The sequence below is a fragment of the Theropithecus gelada genome, chromosome 7b (assembly GCF_003255815.1).
Source record: "Theropithecus gelada isolate Dixy chromosome 7b, Tgel_1.0, whole genome shotgun sequence".
Lineage (NCBI taxonomy): Eukaryota > Metazoa > Chordata > Mammalia > Primates > Cercopithecidae > Theropithecus > Theropithecus gelada.
The window spans coordinates 36,089,042-36,114,227 of NC_037675.1; the positions used below are offsets into that span (position 1 = coordinate 36,089,042).

Below are 25,186 nucleotides of genomic sequence, written 5' to 3' on the forward strand. Positions count from 1 at the left end.
CCAGTTACAGTAGTCCCCCCTTTATTTGTGGTTTTACTTTTTGTGGTTACCCATGGCCAGTTGTGCTCTGAAAACATTAAATGGAACATTCCAGAAATAAACAATTGATAAACTTCAAGTTGATCACCATACTGAGTAGCATCAGAAAATCTCATACTGTCACACTTGGTACCTCCATCAGAAGAAGAAGAGCGAATACAGTACAACATGATATTTTGGGAGACCACATTCATGTAACTATTATTACAGTGTATTGGGATAATTATTCTATTATTAGCTATTCTTAATCTCTTACTGTGACTAATCTATAAATTAAACTTTATCATAGGTATGTGTATATAGGAAAAAACATAGTATAGGGTTCAGTATTATGCGCAGTTTCAGTCATCCATGGGAGGTCTTGGAACACAGCCCCTGCAGATAAAGGGGACCACTGTACCTTTTGCTGCAATCTCCAGTGTTTTTGAGAACACCCTTAGCTTTGGACTTTTCTTAGGTGTGTTGCAAATGAAGTCAGTTCCTTTGGGAAGAGATTAGGAGTTGTCTGTTTTGTTTCCTGTCCTGGCTGGCTCCCCTACCCCAGCCCCGCCCTTCTGCCTCTCACTCACGGCAATCTCTGAGCCAAGGTTTTGAAGCTGAGGTTGGGGACAATGGCTCATTTCTGTCTGAATAACACCTTCACTTTAGGAGCTGAGCATTTATGGGAAGTGGGGTTAGTAGCTTTAAGTATTTTTGACTTGCCTCTGCTGGTGTAGAACCACTGCTTTATGAACTAGGTAAAGGTGCTCAGGGCCCTGGTGTTCTCAGTGGTGCCATGCTCAAGGTAGACCCTCCATTCTGTGAGTGGAGGCTGGTGGAAGAAGAGAGTCCCCCCTGTCAACCACACTTAACTGGAAATTGGTCTCAGTAATAGACGAGAAGTGCTGGTTAATATTCTGTTCCTCCTGAGAAGAAAACCCAACTGGAAGCTGAGGGGAGGGGGAACCCTGTATTCTTGGCCATACCAGTCTGAAGTGCAGTTTCTGCCTTCCTTTGCTGGGAGGGTGCTGAGAGGGAGTGGTCTTAGTTCAGTGACCACAGACGTTTGCTTTTCTTACCAAAGTTTCATAGATTTTCTTGAATAGATGTGTAGTCATTTATATGCCATTAAGACCATTTCCAGGGGCTTTAAATGTTTGTTTATTTATAAATTTCATCAGTTTTACTGGGAAGTGGGTCCAGAGTTCCTCATGCTGTTATGATAGAGATCTATATCCACTCTTAAAATCTTTAATGACCATGTATATAGTATATGCATATTGGAATTTCCCTGAATTATGAAGCCCAATCCAACAGATCCCTGGGTGATAAGAAACCTATTTATATTTTCTTTACTGAGAGGTACCATGAGACGTCAGAAACTTGATTTTTAGTTCTGGTTCTGTCCTCTAGTAGTCACCTTGCTTTGACAGAGACTTAACTTTCATTGTAAAGTTCCGTGATTACAAAGAAGAGAGATAACTTGCCTCACCTACGTGTAGCTGTTTTTAAAGATTAAATGAGATAATATCTGTGAAAACTCATTGAAAAGTGACTTGGCTGAGCACAGTGCCTCATGCCTATAATCTTTGCTTTGGAGGGCTGAGGCAAGAGGATTGCTTGAGCCCAGGAATTCAAGGCTGCAATGAGTCATGAGCATGCTACTGTACTCCAGCCAGGGCAACAAAGTGAGACCCTGTCTCAAAACAAAAAAAAAAAGAAAGAAAAGAAAAATAACTAAGAACTATATACATATATGGTAGTATTAATTAATAAAGCAAATAGAGCAAGTAGCACAAGAAATTTTACTTGAGGTTTTTTTTCTCTTTACTTGAGGTAATTTGAGAACTCCATTCAAGATTGAAACCTCATAACTTATTTTTAAAAATTTATCTATAGTTCCTATTTAGTATCACTTAAAAAAAAAAAAAAAGGTCGGGCGTGGTGCTCCATGCCTGTAATCCCAGCACTTTGGGAGGCCGAGGTGGGTGGATGAATGGCAGGAGAATGGCTTGAACCCGGGAGTTGGAGATTGCAGAGAGCCAAGATCACGCCACTGCACTCCAGTCCGGCAACAGAGCGAGACTCCATCTCGGCGGGGGTGGGGGGAAGATCTAGTCCTATATTCATATTTTAGTATCATTTTAGAGTTTATGAAATTGATTTGTTTTATGACTCCAATTTTGAAATACCAGTTTTAAAGCTTTAAAATTATATTTTCCCTTTGGGGCCAGGCATGGTGGCTCTTGCCTGTAATCCCAGCACTTTGGGAGGCCAAGGTGGGTGGATCACCTGAGGTCAGGAGTTTGAGACCTGCCTAGCCAACATGGTGAAACCCCATCTCTACTAAAAAAAAAAATACAAAAAATTAGCCAGGCATGGGGGCGGGTGCCTGTAATCCCAGCCACTTGGGAGGCTGAAGCAGGAGAATTGCTTGAAGCCAGGAGGTGGAGGTTGCAGTGAGCTGAGATCCAGCCATTGCACTCCAGCCTGGGCAACAAGAGTGAAATGCCATCTCAAAATTAATTAAGTAATTAATTAATTTTCTCCATAGTTCCTATTTAGTATTATTTTCTTTTTTAAATAACAAATCTAGTCCTGCACCCAGATTTAGTATCATTTTAGAGTTTATAAAATTGATTTGTTTTGTGATTCCAATTTTGAAATATCAAGTTTAAAGCTTTAAAATTTTATTTTTTGTTTTGGGCCAGGCATGGTGGCTCTCGCCTGTAATCCCAGCACTTTGGGAGGCTGAGGTGGGCAGATCACTTGAGGACAGGGGTTTGAGACCAGCCTGGCCAACGGGGTGAAACCCTGAAACCCCATCTCTACTAAAAATACAAAAATTAGCTGGGCTTGGTGGCACGAGCCTATAATCCCAGCTTGGGAGGCTGAGGCAGGAGAAGGGCTTGAATCCAGGAGGTGGAGATTGCAGTGAGCAGAGACCGCCCCACTGTACTCCAGCCTTGACCATAGAGTGAGACTCTGTCTCAAAAAAAAAAAAATCCCTTTTGGTACTTCATGCATTTAAGAGAGTGCAGTGGTGCAATGGGCCAGGTGCGGTGGCTCACGCCTGTAACCCCAGCACTTTGGGAGGCCGAGGTGTGCAGATCACTGAGGTCAGGAGTTTGAGACCAGCCTGGCCATCATGGGGAAACCTCGACTCTACTAAAAATACAAAAATTAGTTGGGCGTGGTAGTGTGCACCTGTAATCCCAGCTACTCGGGAGGCTGAGGCAGGAGAATTGCTTGAACCTGGGAGATGGAGGTTACAGTGAGCCGAGATCGAGCGATTGCACTCCGGCCTGGGCAACAGATCAAGACTTTATCTCAAAAACAAAAACAAAACAGTACAATGATTTTTTTAGGCAAATATGAGCTGTTACTATACTGTCAGTTGGTAGTTTTATGTTATTCAGCCTGAAGTGAGAGAGGACATTTTACTTGAATTCTAAGTAAAATTTTCACAGAAAAACCTAATACAGCTCATGAAGAATTTAATAATTAGGAAATATGACTATACATGTTGACTAAGTTAACTGAGATAGAGTAATAATTATTTAAGTGTTTAGCAAAAAGAGATACAATTTACAATTTATTTCTCTGATTTTTTTTTTTTTTTTTGAGATGGAGTCTTGCTCTGTTGCCCAGGTTGGAGTGCAGCGGCACCATCTCCACTCACTGCAAACTCCGCCTCCTGGGTTCACGCCATTCTCCTGCCTCAGCCTTCTGAGTAGCTGGGACTACAGGCGCCTGCCCGCCACCACGACCAGCTAAGTTTTTTGTATTTTTAGTAGAGATGGGGTTTCACTGTGTTAGCCAGGATGGTCTCCATCTCCTGACCTCGTGATCTGCGCGCTTTGGCCTCCCAAATTGCTGGGATTACAGGCGTGAGCCACCGCACCCGGCCTATTTCTCTGATTTTTTTAAATAGCTGCCTGAATTGCAAATGACTTCATCTGGTTTATTTTTTATGTACGCCCATGTTAATATTAGTCTGTCACCATATTTTTTTGTTGTTATTTTTTAATGCTGTAGCTTAATGTAGAATTATATTCATAAAGTAAACTTGCAGGTGGTTTTATTTCTCTTAAATAACTATAATATTTTTGGAGGGAAACCTTTTTTTTTTTTTTTTTTTTTTGGAGACAGAGTCTTGCTCTGTTGCTCAGGCTGGAGTGCGGTGGTGCAATCTCGGCTCACTGCAAGCTCCGCCCTGGAGGGAAACTTTATTAATAGAATACATTATGGTTTAACCATATTGTATTAAACCATAATGTATTCAGCCACTCAGGAGAATTTTCCATTGAATCTTTTTTTTTGGCCAGACAACATTCTCATTTCTGTTCAGAAAAGACTTTTTTTTTTGAGACAGAGTCTCGCTCTGTCCCCCAGGCTGGAGTGCAGTGGCCGGATCTCAGCTCACTGCAAGCTCCGCCTCCCGGGTTCACGCCATTCTTCTGCCTCAGCCTCCTGAGTAGCTGGGACTACAGGCGCCCGCCACCTTGCCTGGCTAGTTTTTTGTATTTTTTAGTAGAGACGGGGTTTCACCGTGTTAGCCAGGATGGCCTCGATCTACTGACCTCGTGATCCGCCGGTCTCAGCCTCCCAAAGTGCTGGGATTACAGGCTTGAGCCACTGCGCCCGGCCAGAAAAGATTTTTAAAGCTTAGAACTAACCAAAGACTCCCACCTGAATAGTTTTTTCAATTTTTCTCTGGCAAGATAAGCACATCTTAAATGCCATTTAGGGAAGTTGCGAGCTGAGTATTTGATTACTTTTTGAATCCTTTTATATAGACAGAATGGTGCTCAGGCAGAATATTCTTTAAATAAAAATGTGTTACCTGCTATGCATTTCCTTCAGCTTCCACCAGCAATAGATGGCTGTTAATTTTGTTTTTCATTAATGTAGACTTTGTTTTAAAAGGTATAAGAAGCAATTTTTTTTTTTTTTTGAGATGGATTCTCATCCTGTCGCTGGGGCTGGAGTGCAGTGGTGCGATCTTGGCTCACTGCAACCTTCACATCCCAGGTTCAAACGATTCTCCTTTATCAGCTTCCCAAGTAGCTGGGATTACAGGTGCCTGCTACCATGCCCAGCTAATTTTAGTATTTTTAGTAGAGACAGGGTTTCACCATGTTGGCCAGGCTGGTCTTGAACTCCTGACCTTGTAATCCACCCACCTTGGCCTCCCAAAGTGCTGGGATTACAGGCGTGAGGCACTGCACCCAGCCTAGAAACAAAGTATTAAAACCATTGTCTGATAATATGAAAATCGTAGGAATTCCAATCCTTTTTTTTTTTTTTTTTTGCTTTTTGAGACAAGGTCTTGCTCTGTTGCCCAGGCTGTAGTACAGTGGCATGATAATGGCTCACTGTAGCCTTAACCTCCTAGGCTCAAATGATCTTTCCACCTCAGCCTTCTAAGTAGCTGTGACTACAGGTATAGGCCACCTCACCTGTCTAATTTTTGAAATGTTTTGTAGAGATAAGGTCTCATTATGTTGCCCAGTCTGGTCTTGGACTCCTGGGCTCAAATGATCCTCCTATTTTGGCCTCCCAAAGTGCTGGGATTACAAGCATGAGTTCCTGGCCTCAAATCCATTTTTCTTGCGTCGTTTAAAGTAGTAAAAGAGCATCTTGATACCAACTTCATGTATATATTTAAATGCTATTGTTATAGTTAATGGAATGTATGGAATGTATACATAATAGAGGCTTTTGAATCATTTTTCTGTTTTTTTTTTTCTTTGTTTTTTTTTTGAGACGAGTTTTGCTCTTGTTGCCCAGGCTGGAGTGCAATGGCGCCATCTCAGCTCACCGCAACCTCTGCCTCCCAGGTTCAAGTGATTCTCCTGTCTCAGCCTCCTGAGTAGCTGGGATTGCAGGCATGCGCCACCACACCTGGCTAATTTTGTATTTTTAGTAGAGACAGGGTTTCTCCATGTTGGTCAGGCTGGTCTCAAACTCCCGACCTCAGATGATCTGCCCACCTCGGCCTCCCAAAGTGCTGGGATTACAGACGTGAGCCACCACGCCCGGCCCATTTTTCTGTTTTTATTAAACATATTTATTGCCTCAAGTACTTACCATTTATTCTTCCTAACTGTAACATTGAGCTCTTTGACCAACATCTCCCCATTTCCCCTTAACCCCTAGCCTCTGGTAACCACCATTGTGCTCTCTGTTTCTATGAGTTCAGTTTTGGATTCCACATAAAAGTGAAAACGTGGTATTATGCCTTTCTGTGCCTGGGTTATTTTACTAGGATAATGTCCTCCAGGTTCATCCTTGTTGCACAAATGACACAATTCCCTATTTTTAAAGGCTGAATTGTATTTCATTTTGTATATATATCACATTTTCTTTATCCATTCATCTGATATGGACACTTAGGTTGGTTCCATAATGTGGCCATTGTGAATAATGATATAATAAACATGGGAGTGCAGATATCTCTTTGATACACTGATTCCAATTCCTTTCAATATATATTCAGAAATTGAATTGCTGGATTATATAGTAACTCTGTTTTTAGTTTTTCGAGGAACCTCCATCCTGTTTTCCAAACTCCTATACTGATTTACATTCCCACCAACAAGTGTACCTGGGTTCCCTTTTCTCTACATCCTTGCCAACACTTGTTATCTTTTATCTTTTTGATAATATCCATTTTGACAGGTATGTGGTGATATCTCATTGTGATTTTAATTTGCCTTTCCCTAATGATTAGTGATGTTGAACATTTTTTCATGTATCTGTTGACTATTCATATGCCTTCTCTTGAGAAGTATCTGTTCAGGTCCTTAGCCTAGTTTTTAATTAGGTTGTTTTTTTGCTTTTGGGTTGTTTGAGTTCTTTACATATTTTGGATATTAACCCCTTAATCAAATGTATGGCTTGCAAGTATTTTCTCCCATTCCATGGGTGGTCACTTCACTCTGTTGATTGTTTTTTTACTGTACAGAAGCTTTTTATTTTGATGTAATCCCATTAGTCTGGTTTTGGTTTTGTTGCCTGAGCTTTTGGGGTCAAATACAAAAAAGTATTGCCCAGACCAATGTTATATAGTTTTCCCCTGTGTTTTCGTCTAGTAGTTTTACATGGATAATTTTTCTGATACATATTTCAGAATCTCCATTGGTGGCAATAAATAGGTTTTTTTATTGTATAAGTAGAAAATCTTTTACATAGTGGAATATGTTAACAGATGATTGGTATCTTAATGTTAGAGCATTTTGATAACAGGTAACCATAAAACTACTTCTAATCACCATATCGTTTCTCGTGTTTGTGGACTAGGCATCATGTGAATTTTCTGTTTGCTCCTGCAGATTTACTCTCTACTCCTCTGCATGCTGCATTGTACTTTGGCATGTATGCGCTGTATTAGTAGACTCCTTTGTCCTCTGGCTTTCTGTTGAGTTTTGCCAATGTGAGCCACCAGCAGGAAATTAGAGGGCAGGGAATAAAATGAGGTTGTGTTATTTACTCTTCACCATTCAGATTCTCGGATTCCTTCCTTGTTATATGCCATGGGTAAATGGATTTTCTACTAAGGCCACAGCTACTATTGGGAAGCCTTCTCCATTTGGGTATCCTCCTGGGGTTCCCAGTAACTGCTCTCTCTTTTTACCCTTTCAGATATTGGGTTTGTGATAGTCCATTTTGTGCTGCTATAACAGAATACCACAGACTGAGTAATTAATAAAGAACAGAACTTTATTGGCTTACAGTTGTGGAGGCAAGGAAGTCCAAGGTTGAGGGACTGGCATCTGGCAAGGGCCTTCTTGCTGCATCATTGAACATAGCAGAAGGCGAGAGGGTGAGAGAGAGTCAGAGAGAGAAGGGGACAGAGCTCATGATTTTATAACAAACCCACTTCCATAATAATGGCATTAATCCATTCATGATGCTGGAGACGTCATTGGCATAATCACTGCTCATTCAGTCCCAGCTCCCAACACTGTATATTGTTTCCAACACAGGTTTTTTAGGGGACACATTTTAACAGCAGCAGGGATATTAATGGTTTTCTCAGTGCTGCTAGCCCTGGGGTACTATTCTGTTCATTGTTGGAAACCCTGTCCACATCTTTGTAGATAATACCCTATTAGACAATTAAAAAAGTTTTTTTTTAATGTGTACAGCCTAAATCTCACCACTACTAGCCAATTTGAATGTATCGTTTGGTTTCCTGCCAAGACCAATACAACAGCCCGTGCTTATACATTGGAGTACTTTTTAACAACTGAAGACAAACCTGGCTTCACTTAATGTTAAGAACAGACTTTTTCTGTTTCGTTTTAATACAATTAATGGTAAGACAAAGGAATTTTGAAAAGGTCCTGTATTTACATAGTACATTTGTAAAACAGACTCAATTTTTAAAACCCTGATATTTAAGATAAATATTTAAGATTAATACTCCTGGCATATAATACTAATAGAGCATAAGAAGTGGAGGCCTATGCTAGACGTGGTGACTCACACCTGTAATCCCAGCACTTTGGGAGGCCGAGGCGGGTGGATCACGAGGTCAGGAGTTCAAGATCAGCCTTGCCAAGATGGTGAAACCCCATCTCTACTAAAAATACAAAAATTAGCCGGGTGTGGTGGTGGGTGCCTGTAATCCCAGCTACTTGGGAGGCTGAGGCAGAGACTTGCTTGAACCTGGCAGGCGGAGGTTGCGGTGAACCGAGGTTGCGCCACTGCATTCCAGCCTGGGTGACAGAGCAAGACTCCATCTCAAAAAAAAAAAAGAAGTGGAGACCTAGATCTTTTTATAATCTTATAGTAACTCACTTCAATTTTACCTTAGATGTACCTTAAGAATAAACATATTTTCTCTAATTTTCTTACGTATTAATTTAGTTTCAGTTAATATTCCTCAAATATGTGTATATTTGTGTAAGTTTATATATATATTTTAAAAATATTGTTATAGGCGGCCGGGCGTGGTGGCTCACATCTGTAATCCCAGCACTTTGGGAGGCCGAGGTGGGCAGATCACGAGGTCAGGAGATCAAGACCATCCTGGCTAACATGGTGAAACGCCGTCTCTACTAAAAATACAAAAAATTAGCCAGGCGTGGTGGCATGCACCTGTAGCCCCAGCTACTCGGGAGGCTGAGGCAGGAGAATCACTTGAACCCGGAAGGCAGAGGTTGCAGTGAGGCGAGATCCCGCCACTGCACTCCAGCCTGGGTGACAGAGTGAGACTCCATCTGGAAGGAAAAGAAAAGAAGAGAAGAGAGGAGAGAAAAGAAAAGGTTAAGAAAATTATAAGGAAGAGAAAATATATTTACTGTTCATTAAGTGGGAAGTGGATCATCATCATAAGTCTTCTTCCTCATTGTCTTCACATTGAGTAGGCTGAGGAGGAAGAGGAGGGGTTGGTCTTGCTGTGTTAGGCATGGCAGGAGGTGGAAGGGGAGGTGAGAGAGAAAGGCATACTCGCTGTAACTTCATGGAAATACATAGTAATTTCTGTCTGACTTTTTTATACTTTTCATTTCCCTAAAAAATGTTCTATGTGGTAACAGTTCTTTTCCCACCATTTGCTTTAGTTTCACTGCCTGTATAGAAGGGTCCATGTTGTAAAAGAAGTCAAGAAGTCTTGAAAAATCAGAGCCCTTCTGCCAGATTGTCTAATGTCAGTTTCTTTTCTGGCACTGCTGCTTTTACATCTTCTTCATCATCTGGCAATGGTTTGGAGGCACTCATCTCTATCAAGCCATTTTCTGTTAATATCTCTGGTATGTCTGTTAGCTCTTGAATTTCTCCAAGATCCAAATTTTAAAACCCTCCACCCCCCAGCCCACCTTTCTTTTCATATCTACCATATCTTTCATGATTTCATTGGTTGGCTGTGTCATAAATCCTGTGAAGATGTGCACAACACTTGGACACAGTTTTCTCCAGCAGAAATTTGTTTTGCGTTTGATGTCTTTCACAGCTTTTTCTATAACAATGGCATCTTCAGTGGTGTAATCCTTCCAGACTTTCATGATGTTTTCTTTATCGGGGTTCTCTTCTTTTTTTTTTTTGAGACCGAGTCTCGCTGTCACCCAGGCTGGAGTGCAGTGGCGTGATCTTGGCTCACTGCACCCTCCATCTCCCAGGTTCAAGCAATTCTCCTGCCTCAGCCTCCCGAGTAGCTGGACTACAGGTGCACGCTGCCACATCTGGCTAGTATTTTGTATTTTAGTAAAGATGGGGTTTCACCATGTTGCCTAGCCTGGTTGCAAAACCCTGAGCTCAGGTAATCTGCCCGCCTCGGCCTCCCAAAGTGCTAGGATTATAGGCGTGAGCCACCGCGCTCAGCCCACAGTTCTCTTCTATAGCATCAACAGTACTTCCCATAGAGTAATGTGTGTAATGAACCTTAAAGGTCCTTATGACCCCAGATCTAGAGGCTGAACTAGAGATGTTGTGTTCGGGGGCAAGTACAACACTTTGACGCCTTCAGTGTTGAACTTGTGGGGTTCTGGGTGGCCAGGAGCATTGTCCAATAACAAAAGAACTTTAAAAGGCAGTCCCTAATTAAAAGAATACTTTCTGACTTCAGGGACAAAGCATTGATGGAACCAGTCCAGGAAAAGGGTTCTTGTTATCTGGGCCTTGTTGTACAGACGAAAGCCTGGTAACTGGTGTTTATCTTTTTCCTTTAAGGCTTAGGGGCTAGCAGCTTTATAGATAAGGTAATAATAATAATAAACCACACTGCATTTGTACAAAATAGTAGAGTTAGCCTATCCCTTTCTACCTTGAATCCTGGTGCTTACTTCTCTTCCTTACTAATAAATGTCTTTTGAGGGATGTTTTTTCAGAATAGGCACTTTGATCTCCATTAAAAACCTGTTCTGATAGATATCCTTTCTTCTCAGTGATTGTCTTAATGGTGTGTGGGAACTCATCTGCTGTCTTTTGGTTGGCAGAAGCTGCTTCTGTTGTTTTGTTGACATTTTTAAAGCCAAACTTCTTTGTAAAATTATCAAGCCATCCTTTGCTGGCATTAAATTCTCCAGCTTTAGAAACTGTTAGGGTTCTCCAGAGGGACAGAACTAATATAATATATGTATATATGAAAGGGAGTTTATTTATTTTTTTTGAGACAAGGTCTCCCTCTGTTGCCCAGGCTGGAGTGCAGTAGTGCGATCTTGGCTCGCTGCAACCTCTGCCTCCTGGGTTCAAACGATGCTCCCATCTCAGTCTCCTGAGTAGCTGGGATCACAGGCGTGTGCCACTACAGCCCAGCTAATTTTTGTATTTTTATTTATTTTATTTATTTAGAGACGGAGTCTTGCTCTGTTGCTCAGGCTGGAGTGCAGTGGGTCAATCTCAGCTCACTGCAACCTCCGCCTCCCGAATTCAAGCAATTCTCCTGTCTCAGCTTCCCTAGAAGCTGGGATTACAGGCGCACGCTACCATGCCTGGCTAATTTTTGTATTTTTAGTAGAGACAGGATTTTGCCATGTTGGCCAGGCTGCTCTTGAACTCCTGACCTCCGGTGATCCAGCCACCTCAACCTCCCAAAGTTCTGAGATTACAGGTGTGAGCCACTGCGCCTGGCCTAATTTTTGTATTTTTCGTAGAAATGGGGTTTCACCATATTGGTCAGGCTGTGCAAGGGAGTTCATTCGAGATAATTGGCTCACATGATCACAAGGCAAAGTTCCACAATAGGCTGTCCACAAGGTGAAGAAGAAGGAAGCCAGTAGTGGCTCAGTCCAAGTCTGAAAGCCTCAAAACCAGGGAAGCTGACAGTGCAGCCTTCAGTCTGTGGCTGAAGGCCTGAGAGCCCCCAGCAAACCACTGGTGTAAGTCCAAGAGTCCAAAGGCCAAAGAACCTGAAGTCTGATGTCCAAGAGCCGGCGGAACAGATGAAAGCATCCAGCACAGGAGAAAGATGAAAGCCAGAAGAGACTCAGCAAGCTGGCTTATTCCACTTTCTTCTGCCTGCTTTGTTGTAGCTGCACTGTCAGCCCATTGGATGGTGTCCACCCACATCAAGGGTAGGTCTTCCTCTTCGAGTCCACTGACTCAAATGTCAGTCTCCTCTGGCAACACCTTCACAGACACACCTAGAAACAATACTTTACCAGCTATCTAGGCATCCCTCGATCCAATCAAGTTGACACCTAATATTAATCATCACAGATACTTTACCGTCCTTTTGCTTTAAGCTGTCATAACTCTGCTTCTTCTTGAATCATATTAGTCTATAGCTATGCCTTTCTTACAAGCAGTCCTGCAGCACATAAAAGCTGCATTTTCAATACAAGATAAAAAGTTGGCCGTGCACGGTGGCTCACACCTATAATCCCAGCACTTTGGGAGGCTGATGTAGGTGGATCACTTGAGGTCAGGAGTTGGAGACCAGCCTGGTTAACACGGTGAAACCCCATCTCTACTAAAAATATAAAAATTAGCCAGGCATGGTGGTGGGTGCCTGTAATCCCAGCTGAGGCAGGAGAATTGCTTGAACCTAGGAGGCGGAGGTTGCAGTGAACCAAGATTGCACCTTTGCACTCCAGCCTGGGTGACAGATTGAGACCCTGTCTCAAAAAGACAAGGAAAGAAAAAAAAAGATATTTGGCAAAAAGCGCAAGGTTTTCATGCCTACTGGCATAGCTGCAGGAACAGCTTCACAAATTTCCTTTTCTTTCTTTCTTTTTTTTTTCTTTTTACAATGGTTCTTACACTGGATTCATGTATCTTGAAATGGCAGGTAGCCACAGCTGCAGACCCCAACCTATGGTATATATCAAGCAGTTCACCTTTTTCTTGTAATGTCATGACTGTTTCCTGCTTCTTGAGAGCACTTCCAGCATCAGTTATGGCGCTTTGTATTAGTCCTGTGGTGTTATTTAAGGTTTGTAGTATTGTACTAAACATGTTGAAAATTATGTAAGAACCACAAGAGATCAATTTTTACTGTGATTTGCAATTTACTGGAGAGGTGAACTGCTCACATAGAGATGAATAATGTCACATGGCATTTTAAGCAGATACTCACAACCCTTGAGCTCACTGCAATAGCAGCAGGAGGTGGCTAAGAAATTATAGTAGTATATTATGTACTGCAGTTAATTTTATGCAGTTATGACTTTTTTTTTTTCTTTGAGACAGAGTTTCACTTTTGTTGCCAGGCTAGAGTATAATGGGGCAATCTTGGCTCACTGCAACCTCCGCCTCCTGGGTTCAAGCGATTCTCCTGCTTGTTCAGCCTCCCGAGTAGCTGGGATTACAGACGCCTTTTGTATTTTTAGTGGAGATGGGGTTTCGCCATGTTGATCAGGCCGGTCTCAAACTCCTGACCTAAGGTGATCCACCCGCCTCAGCCTCCCAAAGTGCTGGGATTACAGGTGTGAGCCACCGCGCCTGGCCCATGCAGTTATGATTTAATACTATATCTTTATGTTTGAATAAATTTCTCTTGACTGCAAATGGCACAATGTAATGTCTGTTTGTGTGGGTAAGTTTTGATAACTCTATTATAAAATTAAAAATTGCACATATTTTATGGTAATAAATGATAAACTAGTGTCTACATTTATTTTATGCATTCACAGCATACTTTTTCTTGATTTTTTTGACATTTCTAGTCTATAGGTTCATCTGAGTTTTTAAAAATTGTTACAAATTTTCAAAAAATGTTTAATATATTTATTGAAAGAAAATCCATTAATAAGTTAATCCACACAGTTCAAACCTGTGTTGTTCAACTGTATGCTTTCCTCCAAAGCATGCCTAGTCCTTTTCTAAATAGTTTCTTGGCCTTATCACGTATTATGTGTTATTGAAATTGGTTCCTTTCCTTGTACTCCTGCCACTGTTTCCATTTGCTGTAAACCATAAGATCAGAGCATCTTAAACAGAGCCACTAAAGTAACCCTTGTCCCACATAAAAGACGCATCCTGCTCTGAATGTAGAAGATAGAGCGGATTTTATCCAGGGTGTCAGTAATACATAGTTTTTTCTTGGCTGAATCTGTTTGCTTGGACATTCGTTCTTCAGTAAGTAGAGACAACGGAGCTGCATTACTTTGTCTCTTCAGGCACAGTATCACAGAAACTGGCGTATCTACTTTTTATGGCACTGCTGTGTTATATGTTGATTTCTGTTTTCACCCATACACTCAGTCTTTTTTTGTTTTTTTCTGAGACAGAGTTTCACTCCTGTTGCCCTGGAGTGCAGTGGCGCGATCTCAGCTCACTACAACCTCTGCCTCCCGGATTCAAGCAACTCTCCTGCCTCAGCTTCCCGAGTAGCTGGGGATTACAGGCATGCACCACTATGCCTGGCTAATTTTTGTATTTTGAGTAGAGACGGGGTTTCTTCATGTTGGTCAGGCTGGTCTCGAGCTCCTGACCTCAGGTGATCCACCCACATCAGCCTCCCAAAGTGCTGGGATTACAGACGTGAGCCACTGCGCCTGGCCCCTTCCACTCAGTCTTAACAGATATTCTTGTGTTTGCCTTTGTAATGCCCTTTTAATTATTAGTATATATAAGAAGATTATGGACAAGTTTTTCTCTTTCTCCCCTCCTTGGAAGCCATATTAAAACAATTATTGTCCAGACACAGTAGCTCACTCCTGTAATCCCACCACTTTGGGAGGCTAAGGCAGGTGGGTCAATGGGGCCGGAATTTGAGACCAGCCTGGCCAACATGGCGGAACCTCGTTTATACTAAAAATACAAAAATTTGTGCAATTGGTGCACGTCTGTAATCCCAGCTACTCATGAGGCTAGGGCGCGATAATCAATTGAATCCAGGAGGCAGAGGTTGCAGTGAGCTGAGATCGCACCACTGCACTCTAGCCTGGGTGACAGAGTGAGACTCTGCCTTAAAAAAAAAAAAAACCCAAAAATTATTAATGCATTTGATTCATTGAAGGCTTTATACTATGTTTTCTTTGGATAAACATATTGGTACAATGAAGCATGCCTTTATCACTGGCTTCATCTAGAAAGGCAGATAACATCTGTTTGGCAAGCTTCACAAAATTCATTTGGAATTATAGAACCAAGATTAACTATGTAGGTGTGCATTGTGGATTGCATTCTGCCAGTGGCCCTGGCTTACCAAATATGCACTGAGCTTATCTTGGGTTCTGCGGTCTAGCCCTTTTTTAAGACTTAAAGAAGGGATGCAGTTTCAGCTTTCTACCTATGACTAGTCAGTTTTCCCAGCACTATTTATTAAATAGGGAATCCTTTCCCCATTTCTTGTTTTTGTCAGGTTTCTTACAAAAATTAATTCAAGATGGATTAAAGACTTAAATGTTAGACCTAAAATCATAAAAACCCTAGAAGAAAACCTAGGCAGTACCATTCAGGACATAGGCATGGGCAAGGACTTCATGACTAAAACATCAAAAGCATTGGCAACAAAAGCCCAAATTGACAAATGGGACCTAATTAAACTAAAGAGCTTCTGCATGGCAAAAGAAACTACCAGCAGAGTGAACAGGCAACCTACAGAATGGGAGAAAATTTTTACACTCTACCCATCTGACAAAGGGCTAATATCCAGAATCTACAAAGAATTTAAACAAATTTACAAGAAAAAAATCAACCCCATCAAAAAGTCGGTGAAGGATATGAACAGGCACTTCTCAAAAGAAGACATTTATGCTGCCAACAGACACATGAAAAAATGCTCATCATCACTGGCCATCAGAGAAATGCAAATCAAAAACACATACCATCTCACACCATTAGCATGGCAATCATTAAAAAGTCAGGAAACAACAGGTGCTGGAGAGGATGTGGAGAAATAGGAACACTTTTACACTGTTGGTGGGACTGTAAATTAGTTCAACCATTGTGGAAGACAGTGTGGCCATTCCTCAAGGATCTAGAACTAGAAATACCATTTGACCCAGCCATCCCATTACTGGGTATATACCCAAAGGATTATAAATCATGCTGCTATAAAGACACATGCACACATATGTTTATTGTGGCACTATTCACAATAGCAAAGACTTGGAACCAACCCAGATGTCCATCAATGATAGACTGGATTAAGAAAATGTGGCACATATACACCATGGAATACTATGCAGCCTTAAAAAAGGATGAGTTCATGTCCTTTGTAGGGACATGAATGAAGCTGGAAACCATCATTCTGAGTAAACTATCGCAAGGACAGAAAACCAGACACCGCATGTTCTCACTCATAGGTGGGAATTGAACAATGAGAACACTTCGACACAGGATGGGGAACATCATATAGTGGGGCCTATCGTGGGGTGGGGGGAGGGGGGAGGGATAGCATTAGGAGATGTACCTGATGTAAATGATGAGTTAATGGGTGCAGCACACCAACATGGCACATATATACATATGTAACAAATATGCATGTTGTGCACAGATACCCTAGAACTTAAAGTATAATAATAAAAAAAAGACTTAAAGAAACAAACAAAACTTATCTTGCCACTTATTTGTCCCTTAATTTCCCACCATTAAAAGCTCATTTGATGTTCCCTTACATATCCTGCTTAATTTCTCTGAACCTTAATTTCCCTGCTATAGCATAAGTATGTCAGATGGCGTCCTTAAGTTTCTTTCTATTGACTGAACACCCTCTCTGTGTTGTGTTTACAAATAGTGGAAACGAAAATTTAGCAAGACAGGAGAAAGGAAGGCTCTGGATTGTCAACTCATTGCAGACTGCGATTACCAGCTCCATTTCAGCGGCTGCATCTTTTTTTGATTCTTCTATGGGCTTAAGGTGGTGGTAGTTATATGGGTGAATGTAAAATACCTTTGTGGAATTTTAACTCTAAAGATTTTAAATTGTGGATTGCAGTCTCTTTGTAGTACTGCCTATACAATATTCTTGGTGCCTACCAAGTATTTGACTACTTCATTCTGGCCTAAATATATGGAATGTGCCGGGCGCGGTGGCTCAAGCCTGTAATCCCAGCACTTTGGGAGGTCGAGACGGGTGGATCACGAGGTCAGGAGATCGAGACCATCCTGGCTAACACGGTGAAACCCCGTCTCTACTAAAAAAAAATACAAAAAACTAGCCAGGCGCGGTGGTGGGCGCCTGTAGTCCCAACTACTCGGGAGGCTGAGGCAGGAGAATGGCGTGAACCCGGGAGGCGGAGCTTGCAGTGAGCTGAGATCCGGCCACTGCACTCCAGCCTGGGCGGCAGAGCGAGACTCCGTCTTAAAAAAAAAATATGGAATGAATTTAGGTATGACTGTTGCTAACCTGATTTCTTGTTGCAGACAAAACTTACCTGGGGCCCATACTTATGGTTTTACATGCTTCGGGCTGCTACATCAACTCTCTCAGGTATTGCTTTTCTGCTTGAATACTGTATAATTTCTGTAACATGCTTCAGCAACAGGAGCTTTGCTAAATAGGATGTTTCCAAACTGAAGGAGAAACAGTAGGGAGTTAATCACTGTCCTCAGGAGCTAGCTAGCATTGGGACATAGTAACCTAACTTGTACTTCACATTAAAACATTCTTCAGCTTCCAGTATGGGGTTTTTTTTTTTTTTTTTAAGGAATGAAAAATGACTATATTAGTTTAGATATTGTTTTCAAGTTCTTAAACCCTTTCTCTTAACAGCTATTTTGCTGCTTTGTCATTTGGTTTCCAATTGATAACATTCTCAATCTGTCTCACTGCTTATTCTAAACCCTCTATTACAGTTAATTTATATTTCTATATCATTAATATTTCATTTCTTTAATTGAGATGTGACTAAGTCATATTTGAAGGAAATGAATTATCAACTTATAACTTAATGTGAATTTAAAATATAGGTTTTAAATTAGAAAGCTTTCATCTGTTTCCATTTTTAACTCCCTCATAGCTTTTTATCACTTTCTGCTTTTTAATTAGAGCTAGTTGTGAATAGTAATTGATTCAACAGACATTTACTGAGCACTCAATATATGCTAGACAGGTTGGTATAATGGAAAGAGCATGAGCTTTAGATTCAGACCTAGCTTTGAACTTTGGATCTACTTTATCAATTTGGGTAAGTTCTTTAACCTGTCTACATCTAACCTTTCACAGTGCCTGGCACATGGTAGGCACTCAGTGAGTGTTATACTACAAGCCATTCCCTTCCTCCAGCCCAATGATATCCCAGCTTTCTGAGTATACATTTTTCTTTTTTGAGACAGAGTCTTGCTCTTTCATCAAGGCTGGAGTGCAGTGGTATGATCTTGGCTCACTGTAACCTCCACCTCCTGGTTTCAAGCTATTATCCTGTCTCAGCCTTGTGAGTAGCTGGGATTACAGGCACCCGCCACCATGCCCAGTGAATTTCATATTTTTAGTAGAGATGAGGTTTCAACATGTTGTTCAAGCTGGTCTTGAACTCCTGACCTCATGTGATCTGCCTGCCTCAGTGTGAGGCATGAGCCACCATGCCCGGCAGTATACACTTTTCTTAAAGACATAGACATATAACAGATATACCTAGTGATAAGTGTTCTAATACACATATGAAAAGACTTGTTGGGAGTTCTGAAGCCACTAATACTTCTTGAAGAAATCAGGGAAGATATACAGAAGAGAGATATATTAGGTTTTTATAATCTCCTTGAGAGCAGGAACAGTAACTCTTGTATTCCTACAGTGTCTTACACATAGAAAGTGCTCAAGAAATGTTTATAGAATTATATAAGTCTTTTAACTTTTGTGTCTTCAGTGTGTGACTTCCTTGGAGAGAAGATTGCATCTGTTTTGGGTATCAGCACCCCAAAGTACCAATATGCCATTGATGAATATTATCGGATGAAGAAGGAGGTATGTATGCCTCCTTTTTACGTTTTCTTGATTCAGTTCGGTTTGCCATGGACTTGATGGGTTGCATAATGAGCGGATGTATTTTCTAACTGCCCAACATGTAGCTCTCTTATGCTAGGCATTTCATTCTAGAATCATTAATTTCTTTTATCAAAGTAACATACATGTAGGGACATGGATGCAGCTGGAAACCATCATTCTCAGCAAACTATCGCAAGAACAGAAAACCAAATACCACATGTTCTCACTCATAGGTGGGAATTGAACAATGAGATCACTTGGACACAGGAAGGGGAGCATCACACACCGGGTCCTATTGTGGGGAGGGGGTAACCCTAAATGATGAGTTAATGGGTGCAGCACACCAACATGGTACATGTATATATATGTAACAAACCTGCACGTTGTGCACATGTACCCTAGAACTTAAAGTATTAAAAAAAAAAAAAAAAAGTAACATACATTTTGGAATTCTTTAAAACTGGAATTCCCTATGATCTGTGTGCAAAATAAGCTAGATTTCATTGTCTTAGTGCTATGTGAGATGCCTTATATACATTATTTAATCTTCACATGCCTCTTTTTGGATTATCATTCTAAGATGAAGAAACAAGATACTTAGAGCACATGGACTAGATGTAGGTCAAGTGGAGTGGTTCGACACAGACCAAGTACAGGAAATGTGTATGTGCCAGGTGTTAGTGCACAAAAATTTGAGGGCAGTTTAAAAATAGTGAGGTCTTAAGGTGAGAGTGAAGTGAATTTTGTCTTAAAAAATAAAAGCCTTTAGTGCTTAGGAGCATGGGCTCAAGAACCAAAGGGTTTGAATTCAGAATCTGTTCTGCCACTTAAAACTCTGTAACCTTGGACAGAACACTTAACCCCTCAATAAACCTCAATCTCCTCATCTTTGTAATGAGAATTGCAGCATGCATGCTTGGGGACTGCTCTACAGATTAAATACAATATATAAAATGTTTGGAACAGCACCTAGTGTGTATTGGTGAACACAACAGATATTGGCATCTGCTATTCTTCAAGCAAATAGAGGGCAGCAATTCAGGTAAAGCTAGAATGTAGAGGCATGAAGGTACATTGTTATGGTTGGGGAAATGGCAAAAATATAATAGTTTATTGTCACTGGGGCATAAGGTACAATGTGGGAGTAACTGGACATGAGCCTGGACAGGTCAGCTGACTTAACATTTGTTATATGGTTTCAAACCTGTTTTATGAACAGATAAGTATTTCTTAACACTATAAGCCTGACTTAGAGCCTCATTACCTCATCTGGACTATTAAACTAGCCTCCTAAATGGCGTCTCTCTATTCTCATAGCACTGTGTAGTGACTACCCGTTCTGCAGGGTCCAATACAAATGCCACCTCCTCAATGAATTTAGTTCTGCAACGAGAAATTATTTACCCTTTCAAAATCTCTACATCTGTCATAATACTGTTTTTACATGTCTTAACTTCCCTACTAAGTTGTAAACTTCTTGAGGGAAGGTACTGCCTTATCTGTGTATTTGGTGCTTATGGGAAAACTATGCTATATATCATTTAGTAAATGAACCAGCCTATTCAACCGAATAGACTGATACCCTACAATTGAAGTGATACAGTTGAAGCTAACTTTTTATTTATTTATTTAGCTTAGACTTAATAAAAGAAATATAGTCATTGTCAAAGTTAATTCAGGTCTCATCTAAGTGACATAGTGCTGGACCATGTTTTAAAAAATAACCTCTTTTGGGCTGAGCGCGGTAGCTCACGTCTGTAATCTCAACACTTTGGGAGGCTGAGGTGGGTGGATCACTTGAGGTCAGGAGTTCGAGACCAGCCTGGCCAACATGGAGAAACCCTGTCTCTACTAAAAATACAAAAATTAGCTGGACATGGTGGCAGGTGCTTGTAGTCCCAGCTACTCGGGAGGCTGAGTCAGGAGAATTGCTTGAGCCTGGGAGACGGAGGTTGCAGTGAGCCACTGCACTCCAGCCTGGGCAACAGAGCAATACTCTCTCAAAAAAACAAGAAAAAAAAAAACTACTTTCCTTAAAATGTTTTACAGTAGTTATTTCAATTAGAGAGCAGGAGAAGGGAAAATATGTCTTAATTAGACCAAACTGAATTGAACATGACACTTTTTTTTTTTTTTTTTTTTTTAAAACATAAGCTGACAGTGGGGAAAACAGCACTATATACCTTTTGGACTTTCGTATTTCAGCTGTTCTTGATGTTGCCCCCTTTTTTAGGAAGAAGAAGAAGAAGAAGAAAACAGGATATCTGAAGAAGCAGAAAGACAGTATCAACAGAATAAATTGCAGACTGATTCCATTGTTCAGACAGATCAACCAGAGACAGTGATATCCAGCTCATTTGTGAATGTCAATTTTGAAATGGAGGGAGACAGTGAAGTAATTATGGAAAGCAAGCAAAATCCAGTCTCTGTCCCACCATAAAATGAAATGACTATCAAGCTTTAAACTCTTAAGTTTTTTTTAAATATAGAAACTTTCACATTCTTTATTCAGTGGGACTTAATACAATTATTTATATTTTAAATTATTAAAATATCTGGAAAGGGAAAATGTTTCTTCATTTTTAGAATCTATCTAGCAAAAGCCAGATCTGAAATTCAGATATTTGTACTGTTTTTACTGTGCATAGAATTAGTGCTTTGGTTTTAAAATGATCTTTTAAAAATATTAAGGACATCCTAGAGCCTTAATAGTTAAGAAGAGTTAAATTATCAAGCCTGTCTATTTGTACGTTTGCTTTTTTTAAAAAAGGTAAGTTGCTGATTAAGTCTAATTGTAATTGATAATTCCATAGTCTTAGATTAAAATGAGGATATTTTCTTCTAGATTTTCTCATGTTATGCCATGCATTTATATATCTAACCATTAATTCACATTAAGGATGCTTCACCATATAATAAAAGGAGAAAGATGGAAGCACTTTGAATTTTCTTTCATTGAGAATAACTTTTATGTAAGATTCTGTATTTATAACACCAGATATTAAGATAGGCTTCCATTTTTTAATGCAAGCCACTTAATCTTGTATTCTTTTTCAGGACTCAAATAACTAGCTTTGAACATAACAAAATTAAAACACTACTTATGGAATACATTTATTAATGTTAAACCTAGTGAATATCCATGTGGCATCCTGGTTATGTTATCCGTTCAGCATTCATCCTATAGAAAAGTGGTTTGGAGGAGATTGGGGGATAGTGGGACAGGTATAGATTTAATCCATCAGGAGCAATTAGATATTGTATAAGGTGCAATGATAGCCTAACGAAATTACCTGACATTCATCATTTAGAAGTAGCAACAGTGAAGACTGGACAGTTTACCTGAATTTGTTTGGCCATTCCTCTACCTACTTGGTTATTTGTAAACCTTATAAAGGTATATATTGTGAAGCTAATTTTGAAAATATTCCTAAATATGGCTGGGTACGGTGCTTACGCTTGTAATCCCAGCACTTTGGGAAGCTGAGGCGGGCAGATTACTTGGGTCAGGAGTTTGAGACCAGCCTGGCCAATGTAGTGAAACCCCATCTCTACAAAAATACAAAAATTTAGCCGGGTGTGGTGGTGCATGTCTGTAATCCCAGTTGCTCCGGAGGCTGAGGCAGGAGAATCACTTGAACCAGGGAGGTGGAGGTTGCAGTGAGCCGAGATTGCACCACTGCACTCCAGCCTGGGTGACAGAGTGAGACTCCATCCTGGGGGTGGGAAGAAAAATACATATATATATACACACACACACACACACACACATATATTTCTAAATGTGTGTATAGAACCTTTTATCAGTATAACATTGATTTATAATTAAATGTGGGTGAGGAAGAATGTGTGGAGTATTTCAGAAATTTTGATCTTAAAACCCTTTTCAGAAACTTAAAGCTGTTAGAAATTAAGTTATATTAATAGTCTTCTAAACAGCATTAAGTTTTCAATCTTAATATATCTATATAAAATATAGTGTCAGAAAGTAACATCATCAATACAGTGGGTCCGTAATGGAAATCTGTGTCAATGAACATGAACGGAGTTCCTCAACTACAAGTTGAAGGATAATTAAACTTTTCATTAGGAGTGTTCAGCTACATGGATTCATGGAATGGTGGTTCATAATAAGTGATGGTAATCTTTTTATTCATGGGTGTAAACCATTTATAACTTAGTGCTCAAAAGATTAATCTTTTGATTATATAATGTCCCATGAATTATAGTTTACCAATAGTTCTAAAACATGCTAACCTAACCTTTTCCTTCTAATTTAACTTCATTCGAGATAGTACCTCTCACTCACAGATATTTATTTGGTTATCAAGTGAAGGTAGGTGTGTCTAAAAGTGATCTTTTGAATCCTGTCTCCCTAGAGGTAATAGTATCTAGAGTTTACCGAGAACATTTTATGATTGTAATAAAAGGAAGTAGTGACTTATGGAGGTTTTGTTTCTTGAATTTTACTTTTGCTACTTGTCCAATAGTGGCTAGTTTATCAATAGTTATTCACTGTGCCTTAAGTTTATACTGTTTATGCAAACTAAAATTTCCCATAAATGTATTCAGTGGTTTGTCTTATTTTAAACCTCTTTCACTCACTTTTTCATACTTCCTTTTCAGTCCTTTTAAGAATTCCAGTTCCAGCTGGGTGCGGTGGTCCACGCCATAGTCCCAGCACTTTGGGAGGCCGAGGTGGGCGGATCACCAGGTCAGGAGTCTGAGACCAACCTGGCCAACATGGTGACATCCCATCTCTACTAAAAATACAAAAATTAGCTGGGCATGGTGGCAGGTGCTTGTAATCCTAGCTGCTCGGGAGGCTGAGGCAGGAGAATCGCTTGAGCCTGGGAGGCAGAGGTTGCAGTAAACGGAGTTTGTGCCATTGTACTCCAGCCTGGGTGACAGAGTAAGACTCGTCTCCAAAAAAAAAAAAAAATTCCAGTTCCTTCTGGATCATAGTTCATATTTACCTTCTTCTAATCTTTCAGCATCTCATAAAAACTAAATGTAACATATAACTGAAGTCTTTACCCTGAATTAACATAAATGCTTTAACAAAAATCCTTAACAAAATGAAGATTATTTTTTGGTTTGAGACAGGGTCTTACTCTGTTGCCCAGGCTGGAGTGCAATGGTGCAATCATGGCTCACTCCAGCCTCGACCTCCTGGGCTTCAGCAGTCCTTCCCTGTCAGCCTCCCAAGGATCAGGGATGACAGGCTCACACCACCATGCCCAGCTAATGTTTTTTATTTTTTGTACAGACTTCGTTTTGCCATGTTGTCCAGGCTTGGAATTAAGTTTTATAAAATGTAACTCTGGTACTGGTTAATAAAACTAGACTTTTTTTTTTTTTTTTGAGACAGAGTCTCGCTCTGTCGCCCAGGCTGGAGTGCAGTAGCGCGATTTTGGCTCACTGCAAGTTCCGCCTCCTGGGTTCATGCCATTCTCCTGCCTCAGCCTCCCGAGCAGCTGGGACTACAGGCACCTACCACCATGCCCAGCTAATTTTTTGTATTTTTAGTAGAGACGGGGTTTCACCGTGTTATTCAGGATAGTCTCGATCTCCTGACCTCGTGGTCTGCCCACCTCGGCCTGCCAAAGTGTTGGGATTACAGGCATGAGCCACCGTGCCCGGCCGACAAATTTTTTATACCAATGATTTTCATGAAAGTAAAACACTAGTTTGAATACATTTTATTAAAACATCCAATTAAAAGAACGAACAAGGCTGGGCATGGCTCACATATCATGGTGGCTATAATCTCAGCACTGTGGGAGGCTGAGGCGGGTGGATCACCTGAGGTCAGGAGTTCGAGACTAGCCTGGCCAACATGGCGAGACCCCATCTCTACTAAAAATACAAAAATTAGCCAGGCATGGTGGTGCACACCTGAAGTCCCAGCTACTCAGGAGACTGAGTCAGGAGAATTGCCTGAAGCTGGGAGGTGGAGGCTGCAGTGAGCAGAGATCATGCCACTGCACTCCAGCCTGGACAACAGAGGGAGACTGTCTCAAGGAAAAAAAAAACAAAAAACGAAAAACAAAAAGGCTGGGTGCCATGGCTTACATCTGTAATCCCAGCACTTTGGGAGGCCGAGGCCGAGGCAGGCAGATCAGTTCAGGTCAGGAGTTCGAGACCAGCCTGGCTAACACGGTGAAACCCTGGCTCTGCTAAAATACAAAAATGAGCCAGGTGTGTTGGCAGGCGCCTATAATCCCAGCTACTCAGGAGGCTGAGGCAGGAGAATCACTTGAACCCCCTTAAAAAAAAAAAAATCCTAATCCTAACCCAGAAATAAAATGGCTCTACTCTAATGAATGGGAAAGTTTGTGATCTTTG

The 25,186-nt window shown here is 40.8% G+C and overlaps 1 protein-coding gene across 6 annotated transcripts in view; it reads left to right on the plus strand.

The window, feature by feature from the left end:
- Nucleotides 1-23,405, plus strand: part of FAM177A1 (family with sequence similarity 177 member A1) — a 41,189-nt gene extending 17,784 nt beyond the window's left edge. For all 6 annotated transcript variants that reach the window (XM_025392359.1, XM_025392361.1, XM_025392356.1 and 3 more), the window contains 3 exons: nucleotides 17,278-17,344; nucleotides 18,720-18,817; nucleotides 21,072-23,405. In XM_025392359.1, the coding sequence (XP_025248144.1) occupies nucleotides 17,278-17,344; nucleotides 18,720-18,817; nucleotides 21,072-21,278 (372 nt within the window). In that variant the 3' untranslated portion in view covers nucleotides 21,279-23,405. The remainder of the gene's footprint in view (nucleotides 1-17,277; nucleotides 17,345-18,719; nucleotides 18,818-21,071) is intronic.
- Nucleotides 23,406-25,186: the final 1,781 nt, after the last annotated feature.